The sequence below is a fragment of the Ammospiza caudacuta genome, chromosome 10 (genome assembly GCF_027887145.1).
Source record: "Ammospiza caudacuta isolate bAmmCau1 chromosome 10, bAmmCau1.pri, whole genome shotgun sequence".
Lineage (NCBI taxonomy): Eukaryota > Metazoa > Chordata > Aves > Passeriformes > Passerellidae > Ammospiza > Ammospiza caudacuta.
In genome coordinates, this window is record NC_080602.1 from 2724105 (window position 1) to 2745226 (window position 21122).

At 50.6% G+C, this 21122-nt stretch overlaps 2 protein-coding genes across 2 annotated transcripts; one reads left to right on the forward strand and one right to left on the reverse strand.

Annotated features, from left to right (window-relative positions):
* Nucleotides 1–5376: 5376 nt before the first annotated feature.
* On the reverse strand, nucleotides 5377–9065 carry LOC131562101 (serine/threonine-protein kinase pim-1-like). Its single transcript, XM_058811674.1, has 6 exons — nucleotides 9004–9065; nucleotides 6990–7224; nucleotides 6832–6882; nucleotides 6261–6627; nucleotides 5726–5902; nucleotides 5377–5483 (listed from the first exon to the last, which is right to left on the reverse strand). Exons 1-6 carry the CDS (start codon nucleotides 9063–9065, stop codon nucleotides 5377–5379), a joined length of 999 nt encoding a protein of 332 aa, XP_058667657.1.
* A 3636-nt stretch (nucleotides 9066–12701) lies between these two features.
* Nucleotides 12702–20478, forward strand: LOC131562102 (uncharacterized). The gene is given in 4 exon segments (XM_058811675.1): nucleotides 12702–12735; nucleotides 15106–15180; nucleotides 17200–17615; nucleotides 17617–20478. Coding segments are annotated over 4 exon segments (3387 nt in total).
* Nucleotides 20479–21122: the final 644 nt, after the last annotated feature.

Sequence of the window (21122 nt, forward strand, 5' to 3'; positions counted from 1 at the left end):
CTTGCCTGCAGAGCTGTTGCTGCCCTTGGCTGCCATGGCAACCCTGGGACAAAGCGGTGCCAGGGCTGTTCCAGGTACAATTGCAGTGACACTCGTTGGTGCCACCAGGTGCCATGGCAACGGCCACGGGGACCCGTTCCTTGGTTTGGTGCAATGGCAACCAATGCCCGGAGCCGTTGTGATGGTTGGTGGCCATGGAAAGCTGCCCTGGGCCCTTGCTCAGGGCTGGTGTCAGTGCCCAGAGCCAGAGGGGATCCCTTGCTGGGGGCTGTGCCATGGCCACCTGCCCTGTGCCGCGCTGGCCGCTCTGGCACCAGGAACCAGCAGCCACCGGCACTGCCAGGGCCAAAGGCCAGGTCAGCCAGACAGAAAGGGGCAGGGCTGGGCACTGTTTCCATGGCAACCGGCACTGGGGGGACACCTGGGTCACCTGGCCTGGCAGTTGCCATGGAAACCCCCGGCAGGGACTGAGGGCACAGCCCCTGGCACTGAGACACTGCTGGGCCGGGTGCTGAGCACAGCGCTGAGCACGCAGAGATGGTTTTGTTCTTGCTGAGCTGCAGCACAGCCAAGGCCTGTCCTGCCCCTCGTCCAGCCACGCTGGGGAGGGGCTGGGGCTGCGGGGGAGCTGGGCAGGGGACACAGCCAGGACAGGGGACCCAAACTGAGCCCGGGCATACCCCAGACCAGAGCACATCATGCTCAGGGTATGAAGGGGGGAACAGGGAGGAAGGGGGGAATTTTGGAGGGAGGGCTTTTGCCTTCCCAGGTAACACTTAGGCAAAAGGGGGCCCTGTTTCACCAGTGGGCAGGGTCACTACCAAAGACACAGACACCAAGTTAAGGAATTGTGTCATTTATATCATGCACAGCTGCAGAGATTTACAAAAGGATAAGCTCAGCAAAGCACATCATCATTAGCAAAGAATTACAAAAGAAGCTCAGCAATCCATCATAACCCATCATTATATTTTGATGACCAATCCCTTGGTGAAACACCAGAGGTATTTGTGGCAGACAAAGATTCTGGCTGACTATCAAGGTACACCTTACAGACATCAGTAGTACTTTAGTGACACCGTTCTTCATTATTTTTTCTCAATCTCATTCGAGTTAGGAACAAGAATTCTGTTGTCCATGGAGCTGGCACCTTTTTAATTCCAGAATAATGCCCCCAGGCCCTTTGCTGTTCAGCTTTCCCATGCTGTCTGTGGCTAACAAGGCTTGGGGGGCCCTTTCCCCTCTGGCTGGAAGGGGCCGGGTCCCAGTCCCTGAGGGGCACCCAGGCTCCTGGATGGAATTGCTGTGCAAGTCCCTCAGTGTCACAGCAGCCTTCGCACGGAGCCCCGTGGATCAGAGCATTTTCCACAGGGGCCCTTAGAGCAAACAGGGAGATCTGGTCTGGCAGGATGTGTTAAACAATATAAAAAATATATACATATTTTTTACACATATGTGTATACACATATATACCCACATATATATGTGAATATATTAATATATATATATATATGTCTTTATATACTATAAATATGTATATAGATATTTATTATATCAATATTTCACTTGTACAAATGCATATTAGCTCAAGATTAAAACCTTCTGTTGCTCCATGTGGGAGCATTCCAATAATCATTGTTCCTTCTGAAAGTGCTGTTTCCTATGTACTCTCAACAAATTCATCTTTGTCTGCCCAAACCCACAAGGTGTTTTCCTTTTCCATTTGCAATTTTTGGATGCACTTGAAGCCATCCAGGGGTGCAGCTTCTTTTACCCGACTGCCCCACTGCTCACAAGGGGCTCCGACCTCAGCCCACTCCAGAGCCAGGGAACTCCAGGGAAGGGCTTCCCAGCTGGCAATTTCTGATGGGACTGATTCCTCACATTTACATTGAACAAATGACATTTTGTTGGCATCTGGCCAGACTGTGCCAGTTTTGTTTTACCAGTGGGCAGGGTCAGCACCAGAGATACAGACTCCAGCTGAAGGAATCAGTGTCATTTCCTGCAGCTCAGAGCAGCAAAGAATCACAAAAGGAGCAGCTCAGCAATGCACCCAACCATCCCCACCAAAGATTGCCTGCAGTGATTAACAAAGATCCAGCAGCATTTACCCTCAGCCTTTACCATCCCCCAGACCCACACAGCAGCTGGGGAAGCTGTCACAGCCAAGGGCTGCAGAGCCACTCCTGGGCACTGGGAATTCCTGCAGGTGCCTCCAGCCCCAGGTGAGGCTCCAACCCCGCTGGGAGAGGGCCCAGCTCTGACAGTGCTGAATGAACAAACTGACAGCACTGCTAGTGTGGCAACATCTGCTTTCATCCTCCTCTTGGGTCCCTCCCAAAGCCTGGCCAGGGCTCAAGGAGGAACCAAGGGAGCTGACTTTGACCATACAGCCCCAAACAAGGCCAGATGTCAGATTTCATGGCCTTGTCTGGCTTCTAAATACACAAAGGTCAATACATGTTTCACTAAGGAGTGGCTACATCTATCACAGTGTTAATGACCATGCATATTTCATCAGGGAGCAGATACAAAGATAACCTTTGCTTGGAAGGTTCATCCAGAGGCCACCTTTGGCTCAGGGCCTGCTGTCCAGGCCTCACTCAGGGCTGGTGTCCAGGCCTTGGCACTTCAGGGACGTGGTTTAGTGCTGGGCTTGGCACTGCTGGGTGACCGGCTGTACTGGGTGAGCTCAGAGGGCTTTTCCAACAGAAAGGATTCTGTGATTCCATGATTATATCCGCTGCATTCAGCTGGGGCTATTTTAGCAGCATTCCTTTGCTCCAAAAGTTCCCTTTTGCCCAGCTCCTGTGGCCTGAGGCTTCAGCTCCTTCAGCTCCTGGTGCTGAGCTGCTCATGCTGAACAAGACGGCTCGGAGAGAAGAACACAGTCCATGCAATTCCTTCTGGGACACGGAGAGGGGAGGCTGTGCAAACAGGAGCTTGTTTGCTGTGGCCTCCTCCTCTGCCCTTCACACTTTTCAGCGCTTTGAACCAGCCAAGAGCTTTCTCCAAGAGTGCAATGGAGCAGCTGTTCCTGCTCCCAGGCCTGGCTCTCTCCAGTCTCTGCCCTTGCCTGCTTCTGTCCCTCTTGCTGTGCCCTCTGTTCCCCCAGGGCTCGCTGGCTGCTGCCCAGGACTGTGGCACTGGCACAGATCCAGTGCTCCAGAGCCTCCTTTCTGTGCCCTTGCAGCTGCCTGGGCACAGCAGCCTTTTCCATCTGGAAGCTCCCCATGGACAGGGAGTGCCCAGCTCCGTTCCTTGCACAGCCTCCAGGAGCCCAGGGCTGCCATCTCCAGTCCCTGCTGGCCCTGGGGGCTCCCAGGTGCCTCAGGCTGCTGTGACACCGCTGCACACGGGAGGGAAGAGGGGCAGGGGCTGTGCTCAAAGTCAGCTCCATGTGCTGCTGCTGCTGCTGCTGCTGTGGGGTCATTTGTGCAGCCCTGTCTGCCCAGAGTCAGGGATCAGATGCTGCCAGTCTCTTCCAGCCCTGGCTGCTCAGAGTTTGGGCCTTGGAGCCCCAGGTGGCCAAAGGCAGCTGCTGCTGGTGCCTCTGTGTGCCCGTGTTCAGCAGTGCTGCTCCATCAGTCTGTGCCCAGCAACGGGGAAAAGCCTCAGCCCTGCAGGGCCAGGAGCTGCTGGGCTCTGCCTGAGCAGCTCAGCCAGCAGGAAGGGAGCTGCTCCACATGGGAACCAAGAGCAAAGGACATTCCTTTTATAGGACATGTTTTCTATTGAAAGGAAAAAAAAAGGAAAAAGTAATCAAAAACTATATAAAATGTGAAAGTGTGAAAAAACCCCAAGTGTGCAGTGAAAAGTCATCTCTAACTTTGAATTAAGAGGCAACTTATCTTTTGAAAAGAAAAGTTATTTACTTTGTAAATGTGCTGATGGCATGGATCCATCTTACTGACCTCAGCAGTCTTTTTAAAAAGTTTTTGGGGATTGTTTCCAATATTGTTATTTTAAATTGTGGTCGAGGCAAGAGGAAGTTGCTTTGTGCCCTTCCAGCTCCAAGCAGGACTGGGAATGGAAACTCTTTCAAAGCCCAAATCCTTTACAAGACGACCTTCCTTCTCAGCCTGGGAATGAGCGGAACATTCCCATTGAAACTTTCAGGGATTTCTTAGAGTCACAAAGTCCCTCTGACAGCTTTTTGCTCTGGTGTGGAAGTGCAGAAGGGCAATTCTCCATCCACCAGCTCCAGACTGCACTGCCTCAGGAGCACGGCCCACTCGCCAGCTTTGGCCCACTCGTGGCACTGCCAGAGGAGGAAGAAAGTGCAATTGCACAATTCCAGCCAATAAAGAAGGAAGAATGGGACAGACAAAACACCCTGTGCAGATCCAGGTGTTCAGCTGCTACTGTGGAGAGTTTGGGTCCTTGCCAGTTGGATGTGTGTCCCCAGCTGCAATCTCTGGGCCTGCAGCAGAGTCTCACTCACCTGCCAAAGCAGAAAGCTCAGGCGCTGTGCTCGCAACGGGCTCGTCTGATGCAGAGCTGTCAGAGCAATGTGAGGGCAGAGCCAGCCCAGCTGGGCCCAGGGCTGAGCCCAGCTGAGCCCTGGCAGAGCCCAGAGCAGCCTCAGCAGCCGCAGAGCCCGGCTGCAAGGAGAGAAAGCAGAAACCGCCCGTCAGCTGAGGGCTCCTGTGCCCTTGTGCCAAGGCCTGCGGTGCCCAGGCCATGCTGGCAGTGCCCAGAGCTGCCCATCCCTGCTGCCTTTGGCAGCAGAGCAGGAGGGCAGCACATGTGCCCAGCCTGCAGCCAGCCACGGCACATCCAGCCCTCAGCAGCTGCCCAGAGCCAAAAAGCAGCTGGGCAGCTGACTGAAGAATTCATTGTATCTGCCCCAGCAAAGGGGGAACCTTTGGTGCCCAGCTGTGCCATGCCCAGATCCGGGAGCAACCCCCTGCCTATAGACTCACCTGCAAATTGGACCTGGAGCCTGGCTTTGAAGAAGGTGCCAGAATCCAAGTCCATCATCTTCAGCTGGCCAGGCCAAGGAAGAGATTGTCATCTTTGAGGTTGTCCTTGGTGTCTCCAGCACCAGCCCCATTTGGAACAGCTTCTCCAGGGGCTCCTTCTCCTTCCCTGGGGTCAGACCAGGCTGTCAGGGCTCTGCCCAGGGCCCCAGCCATCCATGAACCATACAAACAAAACCAGGGGGATGGTGGCCACCAGTGCTTGTCACACCGGGTCTCCAGCTCAGCTCCAGCCCAAGAGCTGCATGTTCCCTTCTGCTGACCCCTGCTCAGAGCTACAGGCAGGACAAAACCAGCCTGGTTTGCTTTGCCACTGATTGCCAAGAGATGTGTGGAGCTGGTACCTGCCAGGCCCCTGGATCCAACTGTGCACGTGGATCTCTTCAGTCTTCTAGGGCAGAGGAACACCCTTCACCCAAGGATGACAGAAAAGATCTTCTAAGGATGGCCTGTCCGAGGGTTGCATGGACAAACACCTCTTAATGACATCTTGGCACGCTGGGGAGAGAAACCAGAAATCACCAGTCAGTTGGAGAAGTTGCCCTCCTGTTCCCATGCCCAGGTCATGCTGGGTGTGCCCAGAGCTGGGCCTAAACTTCCCCGTGGATGCTCTGTTTGGAGGACAGCAGGAGAGCAGGACATGTGCAACCTCCTCAGCAGCTGCCAGAGTGGTTTGCCCATGAGCCCGCTGCTGTCTCCCAGCACTGGTATTCCCCCCGTGCCCAGAGATGAGGATCCACCTTGAGAGAGCCATCGTGGGAACAAGATTCGCCCCCGGATGATCTCCTGGCCCCTCCTGAATGGGTGCTTCCCCATGACCAGGTGGCACAGCAGGAGGCCCAGGGACCAGATCGTGGCTGCCTCGCCATGGTAGCGTTGGTGCTGGATCCACTCTGGTGGGCTGTAGGACAGGGTTCCTGTGGAACACAGACACAGCTCAGCAGGGGGCTGCTGCTGCTCCCAGAGCCCGGCCCCAGCATCCCTGGGCCTGTGGGGCCGCCCCAGAGGCACACGGGGTGAGCGCTGCCCTCTCACCAGCACTTGGGACTTGTGCACAAACTTGGGGATGGAAAAGAAGCCACTGGTCTTGGAAGAGGGCAGAAGAAACACAAGGAAGGCCCAACCATGACACACAAAGGAAAAACCCACCCAGTAGTGGAGAAAACCCACTCTCCCTCCCACCCAGAACAACTCGGCCTTAGCATCAATCCCATCCCAGTGCTGCACCCAGGCTGGGCCACGAGATGCCCAGGAGCACACCCTGCGAGGGCTCACCTGCAAACTGCGTGTAGGCTGTGTCTTGGAGGAAGGCGCCACAGCCAAAGTCGATCAGTTTCAGCTGCCCGCTGGCCAGGTCGAGCAGGACATTCTCGGGCTTGATGTCCCGGTGCAGGACCCCGCAGCTGGTGCAGTGCCGCACGGCCTCCAGCACCTGGCGGAACAGCTCCCGCGCCTCCTCCTCCGGCAGGAACCCCCGCTCCGCCAGGAAACCCGAGAGCTCCTGGCACCGCTCCGGACGCTCCAGCACCAGCAGGAAGCTGTCGGGGAGCTCAAGCCACTCCAGGAGCTGAATGACACCGCCACAGCGACCGGACACCTTGGCCAGCAGCACGATCTCCAGGGGTGCGCTGGTGCCGTCGGGCTGCGGGAGGAGCACGACGCCGTCAGTGGGGCCGAGGCCGTGCCGGGGCTCTGGGAGCCCTCAGCCAGCCCGGGATGCTCTGCATGCCCCGCTCAACCCACGCCCGCTCTCCCCGCAGGGCTCACGGCGGCTCCCACCGCGCCGGGCCCCGGCTCCTCCTCGCCCGGCACGGCCCGGCTGCTGCCGCTGGCTCCGCTCACTCACCAGCTCGCCCCAGTGCCGGATGCGATCCCTCGGCACGCGTTTGATGGCCACCTGCGAGCGAGGGAGAGCAGCGGGCTGAGCTCGCCGCCCGTCATGCCCAGACGCATCCTCCTCCTCCCTCCCCTCTGCCTGCGTCCGCCGCCGGCCCCGCCGCTCACCGGGGCGCCGTCCGAGAGCCGCGTGGCCGCAAAGACGCTGCCGAAGCCGCCGCGCCCCAGCAGCGATCCCAGCCGGTACCGCTCCTGCAGGGCCTCCTGCGCCGTCCCTGCGGGCGGGACGCGGCTTTCAGAGCTCGGCCCGGGTCCAGCAACGGCCCCCGAGCGCCCCTCACCCGCCCCGGGCCCGGCATCCCCACCCGCCCCAGGCCCTGGTGGCTTGGGGCCGGCGGCCGCGCTGCCGAGCGGCGGAGCTCGGGCCGGGGAAGCCGCAGCGGAGGCGGAGGGAGCGGCCGCGCCGCGTGTGTGCTCCGCGGGCCCCGGGAGAAGCCGGGGCCGGGACCGGGGTCGGGACCGGACCCTGCGTTGGGTCCGGGTCCGGGCTCGGGCCAGGCGGAGCCGAAGGGCGGCGATGCCGCCCCCGCACCAGGCACTGATGCCCGCCCAGCAGCGCCACCGCCAGTACACCCAGAGCCGGGCGGAGGCGAGACCGCGGCGGGACGGCCGGGGCCGGGCACGGGGCAGCCCCGCCCGGGGCCGGGGGCGGGCCGGGGGCATGGCCCTGCCCTGCAGGGGAGAGGGAGGCGGGGAGAGGAGAGGGACGCTGGGAAACGGACACTGAGAGAAGGGTGCCCGACAGCGGGAAAGGGAGAGAAAGAGAAATAAAGAGACAAAGAGAAAGTAAAGGAGAAAGACTGTTCAGAAGTATCTGTTTTGGTGCTCTCGCCGCTGCTGCTGCCGCTGCTGCTGCCGCCGCTGCCGCCGCTGCCGCCGCTGCAACTGAGGCACCGGGGCCGTTCGTCCCCGTGTCCGTTCCCCGCTCGCCCCACGAGCCCCACGTTCGAGCCCCGCGCGCCCCGGGGACAGCCCCTCCGTCTGCCCAAACACGGGAACTTTGCAGCCTTGAGCCCAAATGCAGAGCCCTGACTCCTGCACGCTGGCACAGTGATCCCCTCGCTCGCTGCTGGGCATTGTCCTTGCTGAGGATCAAACACTGTCGGGACACTTCCCTTGGGGTAGGATTCCTACCTGAGCCCAGCACTGCACTTACATATCTAGTGTTGCTTTCCAGTAAAAACAGGGGAAGGAAAACTCTGTGTGGCTCATGGTATTTTAGAGTGTCTAAAAATCACTAAGTCACCAATCTTAGAGGTGAGGTGCATCTGGAATTACTGGGATGGAGAAGCAGTGCAACATGGAAAAGGGGAGCATAGAAATAAATAGAGGAAAACACCTTGGATTGTTTCTTTCATTTTCATTTCACTTCTGGAAAGCTGTTTCTGTTTTCCAGGAATCTTCTCCTGTCTGCTCTTCCCAAGAATCTCTCATGGAGAACAAGGTCAAGCTTCTGTCACAAGATTTGCCACCAGGAAATGATGCCACTGGTGAAATTTTCATTGTGACTGTTTGTGCTGGTTTGGGGCAAATTTTGGGAGGAAAGCTCCAAAATGGGTCTGTCTAGAAAGCAAGTTCGAGCAGCCCCTACTCCTAATAGTTCAGGAAAAGACTTCCCTTGAGAAAAGTGAAAAAACCCAAGTTTATTTCACAAGTGAAGTATTCACAAGCATGAAAAATGAATAATATTAAATCAAACTTCTCACAGTAGTGAAGAGATGGCAAATTCAGGAAGTCCTTTTTGTGGGTTGTAGTTGGCTGCCTTGGTCTCTTCTAAGTCCCTCTGGTGCTGGAATGCAGCGTCCCAGAGCTCGGGGGGCCACAGGTGTGAGCTGCTGCTGCCGGTGTTTGTCTGGGTTTTCAGTCCAGAGCAGGTGTAAACAGTTCCAAGAAAAAGGAAAGTCACAGTTCCTCCACAGAAAGAGGAACTTCTCTTCCTAAGCTAGCTAAAACCAAATTGCTAGCTAGACCTGGGCTGTGAAGGTATCAGGAAATTTCCAAATCTGGGCACTGGCGGTCCCAGCAAACACCAGAGCTGGATGGTGCTGGAGCCAGAACCTGCAGAGTTACAAATTTTGGCCTTCTGTGCCAGCTAATCCATGGACTTGGGCTGTGCCAGCACCAGGAAGTTTTCAGATCTGGGCGCTGGCGCTGCCAGCCAACACCAGATGTGGGTGGCGTCATTGCCAGCAACAGAAATCTGCCAGATTTGGGCTCTGCTGGCACCGGGAAATTTCCAAATCTGCGTTCTGGTTACATGACACACAAGATGTGGGGGCGGTGCCAGAGCCAGTAAGAGGAAGCTGCCACAGGTTTTGGATTTCTGTGCCAGCAAATTGCTGCACTTGGGCTGTGCCAGAATTGGGAAATTTCCAGATCTGGGCACTGGCAGTGCCAGCAAACAGCCCATTTCAGGCTCCAGGCTCCAGGAAGGACTGGATCTGGATGCCTTCCTCTTTTCTTTCCTTCCTTCTTTCCTGGGATCCTGCGGCCAGCAAACTCCAGATTGGGCAGTGCTGGCAAGGGGAAATTGACAGGTTTTAGCTTTCTTTGCCAGCGAATTCTGGACATGGGTAGTGCCAGCACCGGGAAATTGCCAGATGTGGGCACTGGCAGTGCCAGCACACACCAGATCTGGGTGGGGAATGTGCCAGCACCAGGAAATTGTGAAATGTGAACTTTCAGTGCCAGCATATTGCTGGAATTATGCTGTGCAGGAACCTGAAAAATTCTGGATCTGGGCACTTGTGGTGTCAGCAAACACAAGATTGAGTTGCTGTAGGTACCAGGTATTTGCTTGGTTTTGGCTTTCTTTGCCAGAAAATTACAAGACTTGGGCTGTGTTGGCACTGGGAAATTCCCGCATCTGGGCACTGGTGGTGCCAGCAACCACCAGATCTTGGCATTGCCAATGACGGTAGCAGGGAATTGCCAGATTGTGGCTTTCTTTACCAGAAAATTGCTGGACTTGGCTCTGCCAGAACAGGGAAATATCCAGATCTGAGCACTGGCAGTGGCAGCAAACACCAGGTCTGGGTGCCTGTATTGGCATCAGGAGATTGCCGGATTTTGGCTTTCTGTGCCAGCAAATTGCTGGACTTGGGCTGTGCCAGGACAGGGAAATTTCCAGATCTGGGCACTTGCACAGCAAACACCAGACCTGGGTGGTGCTGGTGGCAGCACTGGGAAGCTGCTGGGTTCTGGCTTTCTTTGCCAGAAAATTGCTGCATTTAGGTTTTGCTGGCACTGAGAAATTCCCAGATGCTAATTTTCTGTGCCAGCAAACTGCTGGAATTGTGCTGTGCAGGCATCTGAAACATTCCCGATCTGGGTACTGGGGGTGTCAGCAAACCCAAGATCGGGTTGCTGTAGGTACCAGGTCTTTGCTTGGTTTTGACTTTCTTTGCCAGCAAATTGCTGGACTTGGGCTCTGTCAGAATAGAGAAATATCAAAATCTGGGAACTGGCAGTGCCAGCAAACACCACATTTCAGGAAGGATTGGATCTGGATCCGTTCCCTCCCTGCCTCCCTCCCTCAACAAGGCGCCAGAAGGGCTGGAGAGCAGCCAGGCAGAAAGGGACCTGGGGGCACTGATGGACAGCAGGCTGCACAGGAGCCAGCAGTGTGCCCAGGTGGCCAAGAAGGCCAATGGCTCCTGGCCTGGATCAGGAATGGTGTGGCCAGCAGGAGCAGGGCTGGGATTCTTCCCCTGTGCTCAGCACTGCTTGGGCAGCACCTCGAGTGCTGTTTGCATTTCTGGACCCCCCAATTTTGGAAGGACATGGAGGGGCTGGAGCGTGTCCAGAGAAGGGCAACAAGGCGGGGGGGTGGGGGGGGGATCTGGAGCACAAGAGCTGTGAGGAGTGGCTGAGGGAGCTGCTGGGGTTGTTTATCCTGGAGGAGAGGAGGCCCAGAGGAGACAAGGCAGTGTCAGGGCACAGGTTGGACTTGATGATCTCCATGGCCTGTTCCACCCTTGCTGATTCTGAGATTCTCTGAAACCACCCTTGGAGCAGTTGCAGGAGGAGCCCTGGGCCTCCTGTTCAGAAGCTCCAGCAGCCCAGGTCCCTCAGCTTCTCCTGCCAGCCCCAAAGCCCATCCTGTCAGTCCTGCAGAGCCTCTGCAGCTCCTCCTCACTGCCCAGAACAGGGAGCCCCAGAGCCAGACACAGCAGCCCAGATGTGCCCCCCTGGCCTGGGGTGCCTCTGGCAAGGGAACAGCACCAGGCACTGCAGGAGCCTGCAGACAATTGATCTGAAGGCCAAAGCTCCTTAGCTCCTTCTGAAAGAGCAGGAACAGTTCCTCATTCCAGAGTGGTGGAATGCTGGGCACTGCAGCTCCGGGTGAGGACTGGACACAAGTTTGCTCCCACTGAGTGCTGTGATGGGTTCTGCAGGAGCTCTGGGCTCCTGTGCTTGCCAGGCACAACGAGGAGAGAAGGAGCCAAGTCCACTGATGTGGGAAATGGGTTTGTAGAAAGTTTTTAGAGCCTAATAGAAGGCCCACAAAATATGAATCTGTATATAAATCTTGAGACAAGGAATGCTAACTTAAAATTTTCCATGGAATAGGACAGATATTGTTGATAGAGTAATGGAGCTAGAAAAATATTTCTAAAGATGGCCTTGCAAATAAGACTTTGGAAAAACAGAGCTATGAAAGATGCATTGTAGTGGGACCCACAAGGGGTATTTTTAAATAATTGGCTTTAACGCATCTACAACATGGCATGGCAAAAGGCTGAAAGACCAAGAAACACTTATAATGTAAAATATTTAGGAAGTAGTTGGCTTCTGATTGTGATGGCGTGAATTATAACATCTGTATTGTCTCACCCTTCTCATGACACTGAAAATGGAATAAAAGTTTTTAAAACACCTCTCAGTTGCCCCATCTCTAGGTCAAGAAAAGAGTATTATCCAACACACTGACACACCTTTGCCTCAAGCATAGCCCAGCCTGGACCAAACACACTGAAAGGTTTCCCCTGTGGCCCATGTCTCGAAACATCAGGTCTGCTGTTTGACAACTCAGGTTGGTTTGGTGTCAAGGAGTTCCCTTAGAAATACTGGGTTTGTCTTCCTCTGTGCCTTCCCCTCAGCAGCCTTGGGGATGCTCCTGTGTGAAGCCATCTGTCTCACACAGTTTCAGACAACTTCAAACAGGATATTGTGCAAGAAGTCGTCTCCTCTAAAGTGTTCCTGCAATCCCTTTCCAGCAATGGGAAATTATTACTGATAGATGAAAGTGGAAAACCCCCAACAGTTTATTATCAAACAGAATCCCCCATGACACGCGTTCCAAGAAGGCGCCGGGGTCTCTCTCGGAAGAACAGGAGCTGTCACGGAGCAGTTCCAGCAGCTGATGGAAGCTCGGGGACTCATCCGGTGTCGGCTTTCTCCCACGGCAGAGCTCCATGGGGCGGGCAGGGCAGTGAAGCAGCTGGGCTGGAGCCCCTCGCTGCCTTGTCTCCCCGGCGTGGCTCAGCCCACAGACTCTCGGGCTGGGAGCGGGGCCGCTCCGCTCCTGCCAGCACCGTGTCCCTGGGCTTGGACAAACAGTTTCCTGCCAGGAGAGCCCTGCACACTGCTCCACAGATCTTTCATAAAGGCCCAAACCAACTCCAAACACTCTGTCTGCAGCAGCTTTGCACAAAGGGCTGCAGCAATCCGGGACAGCTGCAAGTGAGTGTCGGAAGGCTCTTGTCTTGTTCCTGACAGCAGAATTCTTGATGATCTGATGCAGTTTTATTCAGATGTAACATGAGAGCGGAGGTTTTTTGTTAAAATATTTCATGATGAGTAACAAGCCTTGGGTGCATGAGGTACAGGACTGACATGCCAAAGCATGAGCGTATCCTCCAAAGGGGCCAGTTTAATTGCCCATTTTATTACTCTTGTATTTACTCCACACTAATAAGGAAAACCAAGCTCTGCTTGGAGGCAAAACAGGCATGGGATACACTACAGTCCCTCGCAGGCTCAGCAGGGCTGGCAGTGACACAGCAGGCCGTCTGCTTCATTGTGAACCACTACAGAGCTACATCCCAATGTGGTTTAGGTAGCGTGGTATAATTAAGAGCTCCCTTTCTGCATGAGACACAAAAAGGAGATCCCAAATGATCTTCTGCAAACAAGGTGCAAACAACACAGCTGCACTGCTGTCCCGGGTAAATATACATACAGGTGAACTTTGCCAAAGCAGTGCATCATTTCCCAGTGAAATACATGACCTTTTCTTAGCTATGGAATTGTGATTGAAGACACCTGTGAGCCAGATCAGTGGGAGATTGCAAAGGAGCAAAGCTTTGGGATTTGGGCACACTTCTCTTGGTTTCTTTGCTCAGGCCTTTGGTGAGCACAGAACACACCTAGGTAGAAAACCTTTGACTAGACAGGATCTTTTGGATCCATTGTCCCCCAAACGTGTCAATGTGTGGCCCCGTTGTAATGCCAAGTAACAAAGAGCAGCACAGATGACACAAAGAAAACATGGCCAAAGAGGAATAGGAGAGGCCCAATGAGGAAAGGATGTGGTGAGACACTGGCACATTGAGTGAGCTGCACTCCCATAATCTCTAGGCTAGCAGGTCCTGGTCTCACTTTCTCCTTTTGGTTTTTTCAATTGTGTTTATTTATTTACTATTTTTCATCATCAAAATAAAATAGCTAGAATTAAAAAAAAAAACCTCATAAAAACTTAAAGACAGAATCAAAAGACTGAAGCCCCAAAGCAGATAGCCTCCAAGAAATAATGAGTTAAAACATAGAATGTGAGGCATTTGAAGAAGGCATAGTATTAGGAAACACATAGAGCAATTAATCAGCTAAAGCATGGAACACAAGGACAGGAAGGAGATAGGAATAGGGGGAACTGATGGGCTAAGCATGTTCAGAGCCAACAATGTCAAACTGACCCTAAGAACTCTGCCAAGCTATAGAGACCAAGCCAAGTACACCGGGAATTAACCAAATTAGGGAAGAGGTTCAAAAGTTTAAAGAGGAAGACTCATCGGAAAGACCCCATCTATGATGAAGGCAACAGGAACGACCACCTGAAAATTCCCCAAAAGAGATGTCTCCACCTACGCTCCGCCTACACCACGCCCCATATGAATATGCATGATTATGTATCTGATCTGATGTAATCCTATACCCAAAATTGTATATAAGGCTTGCTTTTGCTATGTGAACTCAGAAATCCACTTCGTGATTTCTCCGACGCGTCGTAATAAAATACCTCCTGCTTATCTGACTTAGGCTGAGTCTCTTAAGCAGTTATTCTCGCCTTTTGGGGCAAAATTCGGCATCATTTTCTGGCGACCCAGATGGGACCAGACAGGAGATCCGGGCCCTGAGGTCCTCCCGGGCCGGGTCCGGGGTCGGGATTCTCTGGGCGCCCCTGACGAATTTTTTGTCAGAAGAGACCCCCCTGGACCGGCGCCTTGGTGGACGGAGGGTTCCCTGCATCTCCTGCTTCAATTAAGAGGTATTTTAATTGTTTATTGGTTTTATTGGTAGGGAAACGGGGGTCAGACGTGACCGCCCGAGGGGAAAGCTGGGGGACGCCCCGGTAACGAATCCCAGCTGGGTTAAAACCCCAGCATTGGGTTGCTAGCATTGGGTTGCTAGCATTGGGTTGCTAGCATTGGGTTGCCAGGGTTAGATTCCCGGCATTGTTTTTGTAGAGAAAAGGATAAAGTCCTGCTACTGAGTGAGAGTCCCGGTAATAGAAACGCAGGTTAAAGTCCTGCCACACTGGGTTAGAGTCCTGGTAATAGAAACGCAGGTTAAAGTCCTGCCACACTGGGTTAGAGTCCCGGTAATAGAAACACAGGGGTAAAAAAAAAAAAAACAACAAAAAAAAAAAAAAAAAAAAAAAACAAAACAAAAAAAAAAAAAAAACAAAAAAAAAAAAACAAAAACAAAAAAAAAAAAAAAAAAACAAAACAAAACAAAAAAAAAAAAACAAAGAAGAGGGAGAACGCAGGTTAAAGTCCTGCTGAAAGGAGTATTTGTTTATCTTGGTATCTTTGGTTCGTTTATACTGTATGGGAAACTGTCTCAACATTGTGTTTGATGTTATAATACTGCGAATTAAGGGTTAAGAACTGAGACTGCTATCTGAGAGGTTTGTCGGCCGGTGATCTTCTTGTGTCTGTTCTATGTGTCTGTTGCAAAATTTTACAGGAAACGCCTTGTCACTCTCTTTGTAATCTTTTAGAAGAGAATCAGTTGATAGACATCCGGAAGAAAATTGTGACCCCCTGCAATTGTTATATTGTCTACGGCTGCGATTGTATGAATCTGGCAAACCGGTGTCTCATGGTCTGTAAGCGACCTCTTGTGACCAAACCTGGTAAAACAGTCTGTTCTGATATAGACCATAAGGTAGGAACTATTTTATAAAGGTGTGTGGGTATGGCTGAGAGTGAATGAGACGCAGCATCGCTGCGACGCGAGAAGCCAGGACAAAGCGACTGAAAATTGTGTGTGAAGTGTTAAACCAACACAGGGAATAACTATGGGAGGTCAACAGAGTACGAAGTGATGTATGCTGACATGTTCTTTACCCTAAGAAATAAACAGGAGTGGCAAAGAGAGTGCGGGGTAAACGTAGCACCTCAGGACCCCCTGGTACTCGCCCTGGAAAAGGATAAGAAAGGTTCGAAGCCTAAAGAACGTTGCTGTGATGCATGTAGTAGAAATGAGAAAAAGCAGAAAGCAGATGCCAGAATTTTGGTGGCAGCAGTTCAAGAATTGCAGACAGTTTTGAATACAGAAAATTTGCAGGGAAAGACAAACAGTGGATGCCAGGATCTATTCTTAGGAACACAAGACCTGTGCATTTTTCCCGCAGCAAAAAAAAAAAAAAAAAAAACAAAAAAAAAAAAAAAAAAAACCACTTTAAAAATTCTTGCCCCACTTTGAAGGGTGCGGGACCTACCTGTTTTTATTGTCATAAAAAGGGGCACCTGCAAAAAAAAATTGCAGAAAGAAACAGAAGAAACAGCAAGATGAGAAAACTTCTCAGGAGAATCAGAAAGGGCAAGAGTTTTGTTTAACGAAGAGGATCGAATTACACCTAGAAGAGCCCTTGATAATAAAACTAAGAGTAGGTCCTCAGAGTGAAGAATTTGTATTTTTAGTAAATACAGGAGTTTCTCGGTCAACAGTGATGAAATTACCCCAGGGATGTGAGATCAGTTGTGAACAAATCTCAGTAATCGGAGTTACAGGAGAAGCTTTCCCTGTTCCTGTAATAAAAGGAGTAAAAGTTGAAACGAATGACAAATTTGGAGTAAATGATTTATTGTTGATACCAGAGGCCGAGGAAGATATGTTAGGCAGAGATCTAATAATAGCCCTAAATTTACAGATAAAACCCTGTGAAGGAAAACTTGAAATTCATTCTTTACCTGAAGAAGACAATCTAGAAATTAATGACATGGGTTGGCATCCAGGTGAGGTAGAAAAAGGTTTAGAGTGAAGGAGTCTGGTCCCTTTAGTCCCTCCTGGTCGGGGCAAGCCTGTGGATTTTAAAAAGGCAAGAAGGGACTATTTATACAGACTCCAAATATGCTTTTAGTGTAGTACATACTTTTAAAGAAGTTTGGAAGGAAAGGGGACTTAAGGATAATAGAGTCAGAAAAATAATTTGGCTGATAAAAAAAAAAAAAGCAGAAGAGCGACCTCAAGAAAAGGAGATACTAAAATCATGACCTTACAAAAATAAAAATAGAAATCCAGCAGGAGACTCTTTCCCTCCTGCTAGTAAAATTGGTAGCTATAAGGAAATTAGGAGCAACATTTAAGGAGGAAAAGTGAGTTTTTCTTGATGATAGAATTATGATGCCAAAACCAGTGGCACATTAGATCTTAGATAACTTGTATAGACGGACATACTGGGATAACAAGAGCCTTTTGTGATCACCTTTTAAAATTTTTTGGTGTATGGGGATATTTGAAATTAAAAGGCAAATTACCCAGGGGTGTCTCACCTGTTAAAAGGTAAATAAGAAGGTGTTTAAAAGCCCTCCCTCTGGAGGATGCAAAACAGCCTAGCGGCTATTTCAAAAGATCCAGGTTAATTCTGTAGACTTGCTTAAAGTAGGTCGGTGGAAATATCTGTTAATTATAGTAGATCAATTAACTCAGTGGGTTAAAGCACAGTTCAAACAGTACTTTTGGTTAATGCGGGAGCAACTTTTTCGGTTTTAAATCAAGAATTGGTACCTAAAAGTGATGAATTTGTACAAGTTGTGGGAGCAACAGGCCAACCAGAAAAAGCTTACTTTTTGAAACCTATCAAATACAGATTTGTATTTGCCAAATTCGCCAAAACCTCTACTAGGGAGAGACTTACTAGAGAACTTGGGAGCCATAATAAAGTTCAAAAAGGACAGATTTGAATTTCAAGTAAAAGAAGAACAACTGATTACAGCCCTAAGCCTAACAATCAGTTGTGTGAAACCTAAACCTGAGAATCACAATTTTGAGCGAGTCCTGAGCGAGGCATACCCATTAGTATGGGCTACTGATATACCTGGAAAATCAAAACAAGCAGCACCGATTGTTGTTGAACTTAAAGACGGGGCAAGACCGGTGGTAAGAAAACAATACCCTTTGAGAATAGAAGACAGGAAGGGGATTGAGCCCATAATCAAAAGGTTTCTGGAACTGGGGTTATTGGTAGAATGTGAATCGGATTTTAATACACCAATCTTGCCAGTAAAAAAAAAAACCTAATGGAGCTTATAGACTAGTTCAGGACTTGAGAGCAGTAAACGAAATAACCAAGATATTACATCCTTTGGTTGCTAATCCATACACGCTTTTAACTAGACTCAAGGATAATTTGGCCTGGTTCACTGTATTAGACTTGAAAGATGCATTCTTCTGCCTTCCCTTAGCTCCCGAGAGTCAAAAGATTTTTGCCTTTGAATGGGAATCTGTAGATAAAGGAAGAAAGACCCAACTTACCTGGACGGTATTGCCCCAAGGATGGGCGAACTCCCCTACGATTTTTGGGAATCAGTTAGCCAAAGAATTAGAACAGTGGGAAAGGCCGCTGGGAGATGGCACCCTTCTGCAATACGTAGATGACCTCTTAATAGCAACAGTGACAGAGGAAGAATGCATTGAATGGACTATTTCCTTGTTAAATTTCCTGGGTTTAAGTGGATACCGAGTCTCTCAACAGAAAGCACAGCTGGTGCAAAAAGAAGTGGTGTACCTGGGATACGAAGTCTCCAGAGGACAGCGATCCCTGGGAGCAGCTAGGAAAGAGGCCATCTGTCAAATGCCTAAACCAGAGACAGTGAGAGATCTGCGCGCCTTTCTGGGGATGACAGGTTGGTGTCGGCTATGGATCTACCAGTACGGGATACTCGCTAAACCACTGTACGATTTGTTGAAAGAAACTAAGGATGTTCTAGTTTGGACTCCCGAGGCAGAAGGGGCCTTCAAGAAGTTGAAGCTGGAGCTAATGAGAGCACCGGCTTTAGGTCTCCCAGATGTATCAAAACCATTCTGGCTGTTCTCCCATGAACGACAAGGGATGGCCCTAGGAGTCCTGGCACAGCAGTTGGGAACACACAAGAGAGCTGTGGCCTACTTCTCCAAGCGATTGGATGAAGTAAGTAAAGGATGGCCAGGCTGTCTGAGGGCAGTGGCCGCAGTGATAATTAACATAGAAGAGGCCAGAAAGCTCACACTGGGCCAAAAGATGACTGTGTTAGTATCTCACACTGTGTCGGCTGTGCTGGAACAGAAAGGCAACCATTGGTTGTCCCCTTCCAGATTCCTAAAATACCAGGCCATCTTGGCTGAATCAGATGACGTAACCATTCAGGTAACTAACATTGTGAACCCAGCTTCATTTCTAGAAGGGAGAGCCCCAGCAGAACCCATCGAACACGACTGCCTGGAAACAATTGAAGCCGTCTATTCCAGTCGCCCAGATCTCAAAGAAGAGCCGCTCGAAGGTGCGGACAACTGGTTCTCAGATGGCAGCAGCTTCGTGAAGCAAGGAGTAAGAATGGCTGGCTATGCAGTCACCACTACAGAAAGGGTAATTGAGTCAAACCCCTTGCCTGCAGGGACCTCAGCCCAAAAGGCAGAGCTGATAGCTCTGACCCGAGCCCTGGAATTGGCAGAAAACATACAAATTAATATATGGACAGACTCTAAATATGCCTTCTCTGTTGTACATGCTCATGGGGCCATCTGGAAAGAAAGAGGACTATTGACTACACAAGGAAAAACAGTCAAACATGCAGAAGAGATTCTGCGATTGCTAGAGGCGGTCCAACTCCCAGCACAAGTGGCCATAATGCATTGTAAAGGACATCTGAAAGGTAACACTATTCCAGAAATAGGGAACAGGAAGGCAGATACAGAAGCTAAATTGGCTGCCACAAGGAAAAGAGAAGTGGAAATAGTGGCCCTAATACCAGGAGAGCTGGATACCAATATCCAGCCAGAATACCAAGAATCAGATCATAGATGGATTCAAAAGAATAAAGGTAAACTGTTAGACAGTGGATGGGGACAATTAGAAACAGGACAGTTGATAATACCAGGGAACATAATGTGGCAGATTGTGAAGGCGGAGCATGAAAAGGCCCATTGGGGTCTAGATCCGCTTTATCAACATTTGCGAGCCAGGATAGCAGGACCGAAATTATTTACTACTGTAAAGCACGTCACATCCCAGTGCGAGCGGTGTCTGAAAAGTAACCCGAACACAGGAACCAAAGTACATCAAGGAGCCATAAATCGAGGTAAATTCCCAGGTGAAGTATGGCAAATTGATTTTTCTGAACTCCCAAGAAAAGGGGGGTTTCGGTATTTGTTGGTACTAACTGATACATTTTCTGGGTGGCCTGAAGCATTCCCTTGTAGGACAAATAAGGAAAGAGAAGTGACTAAAGTACTGTTGAATGAAATTATTCCACGGTTTGGGGTACCAAAGAGCATTTCTTCGGATAGAGGTACACACTTCTGTGCAAAAGTGGTGAGAGCAATAAGCAAAGCATTACAAATCAAATGGCAACTACACACACCTTATCGTCCACAGGCCAGTGGGCAAGTGGAAAAGATGAATCATCTCATCAAACAGCAAATTGCCAAAATATGCCAGGAGACTAATTTGCAGTGGTATCAGGCTTTGCCTATTGCTCTGCTTAGGCTGAGAGTCAAACCAAGATCAAAAGAAAAGTTAAGCCCATTTGAAATTTTGTATGGTAGACCTTATGCTATGCAAGTTGTAAATGGGGACGCTATAGACCAAATCGGTAATCAGTATATTTATGATTATGTAATTACGGTGGGGAAACAGTTTGATAAGAATGCTACTGTGGTGATAGGGCACCAACCTAAACAACCCGACTGCAAATTGCATCCGTTTAATCCCGGTGATTGGGTGTATGTTAAGAATCTTTTAGGAAAACCCCTACAAGAGAAGTGGGAGGGACCTTTCCAAGTACTGCTGACTACCTTCACTGCGGTTCGGATCAAGGAGCGACCCACGTGGATCCATTACTCACGAGTCAAGAAAGCTCCGGAGAATAAAAAAGAGGAGCAGACATCATGATCCTGACTCCACCTCAGATCTTCACAACCCTGATCATTGGACTAATGATAAGTATAGTGCTTCCCCAAGACTCTTCCCCAATAGACCCATGGTCTCATGCGCACCAGTGTATCCACCCAGAGTTGGGAACGAGAGGGCCCTATTTTGAGGTTTATGCCTTACGTAACAATCAGCCATATGCAAGTGAAGTGTGGGATCAGCCCTCCATGGTAGCATACAAGGGAGACCAAGTCCAAATTGGGTGTCGAGAACTTGACCCAGAGGAAGGGAAAACAAGGCGGCTAGTATTAACAATTAAACCCTTGATGCCAGCCTTTAAACATAACCTAATTACCTTTAGTCCAGTGAAAATGGGCAGGCCCACAGTCTGGATCCAGCAAAAAGGCCCAATTTCATGTCAGTGGAGCGACTTCAGGGAGGATCCACCTGGATCACAACAACCGATAAAGGGGGTGATTTATAGAGAAGATTCACTTGGGGAGCTACGCCCTCAAAACATAACCTATGACCCTCACCCCCTTCTCCATTCTCCGGGAGAAATTGTAATATCTAGTGGTCCTGAGGGAGGAAAAGCACTGTGTGAGATGGCATTTAGATTGGATCAGTCAATGACGTTCACATGTGAAAGGGAGTTGAAAACACTG

Coding starts and splice junctions, on each gene's coding strand:
- LOC131562101 (XM_058811674.1), bottom strand. CDS start 9,065: ATGACGCCACCCACATCTGGTGTTGGCTGGCAGCGCCAGCGCCCAGAT. Junction 7,225..9,003: donor CCAGATCTGAAAACTTCCTG/GTGCTGGCACAG, acceptor GCCGCTCGGCAG/CGCGGCCGCCGGCCCCAAGC. Junction 5,903..6,260: donor AGCCTACACGCAGTTTGCAG/GTGAGCCCTCGC, acceptor TGTGTTCCACAG/GAACCCTGTCCTACAGCCCA.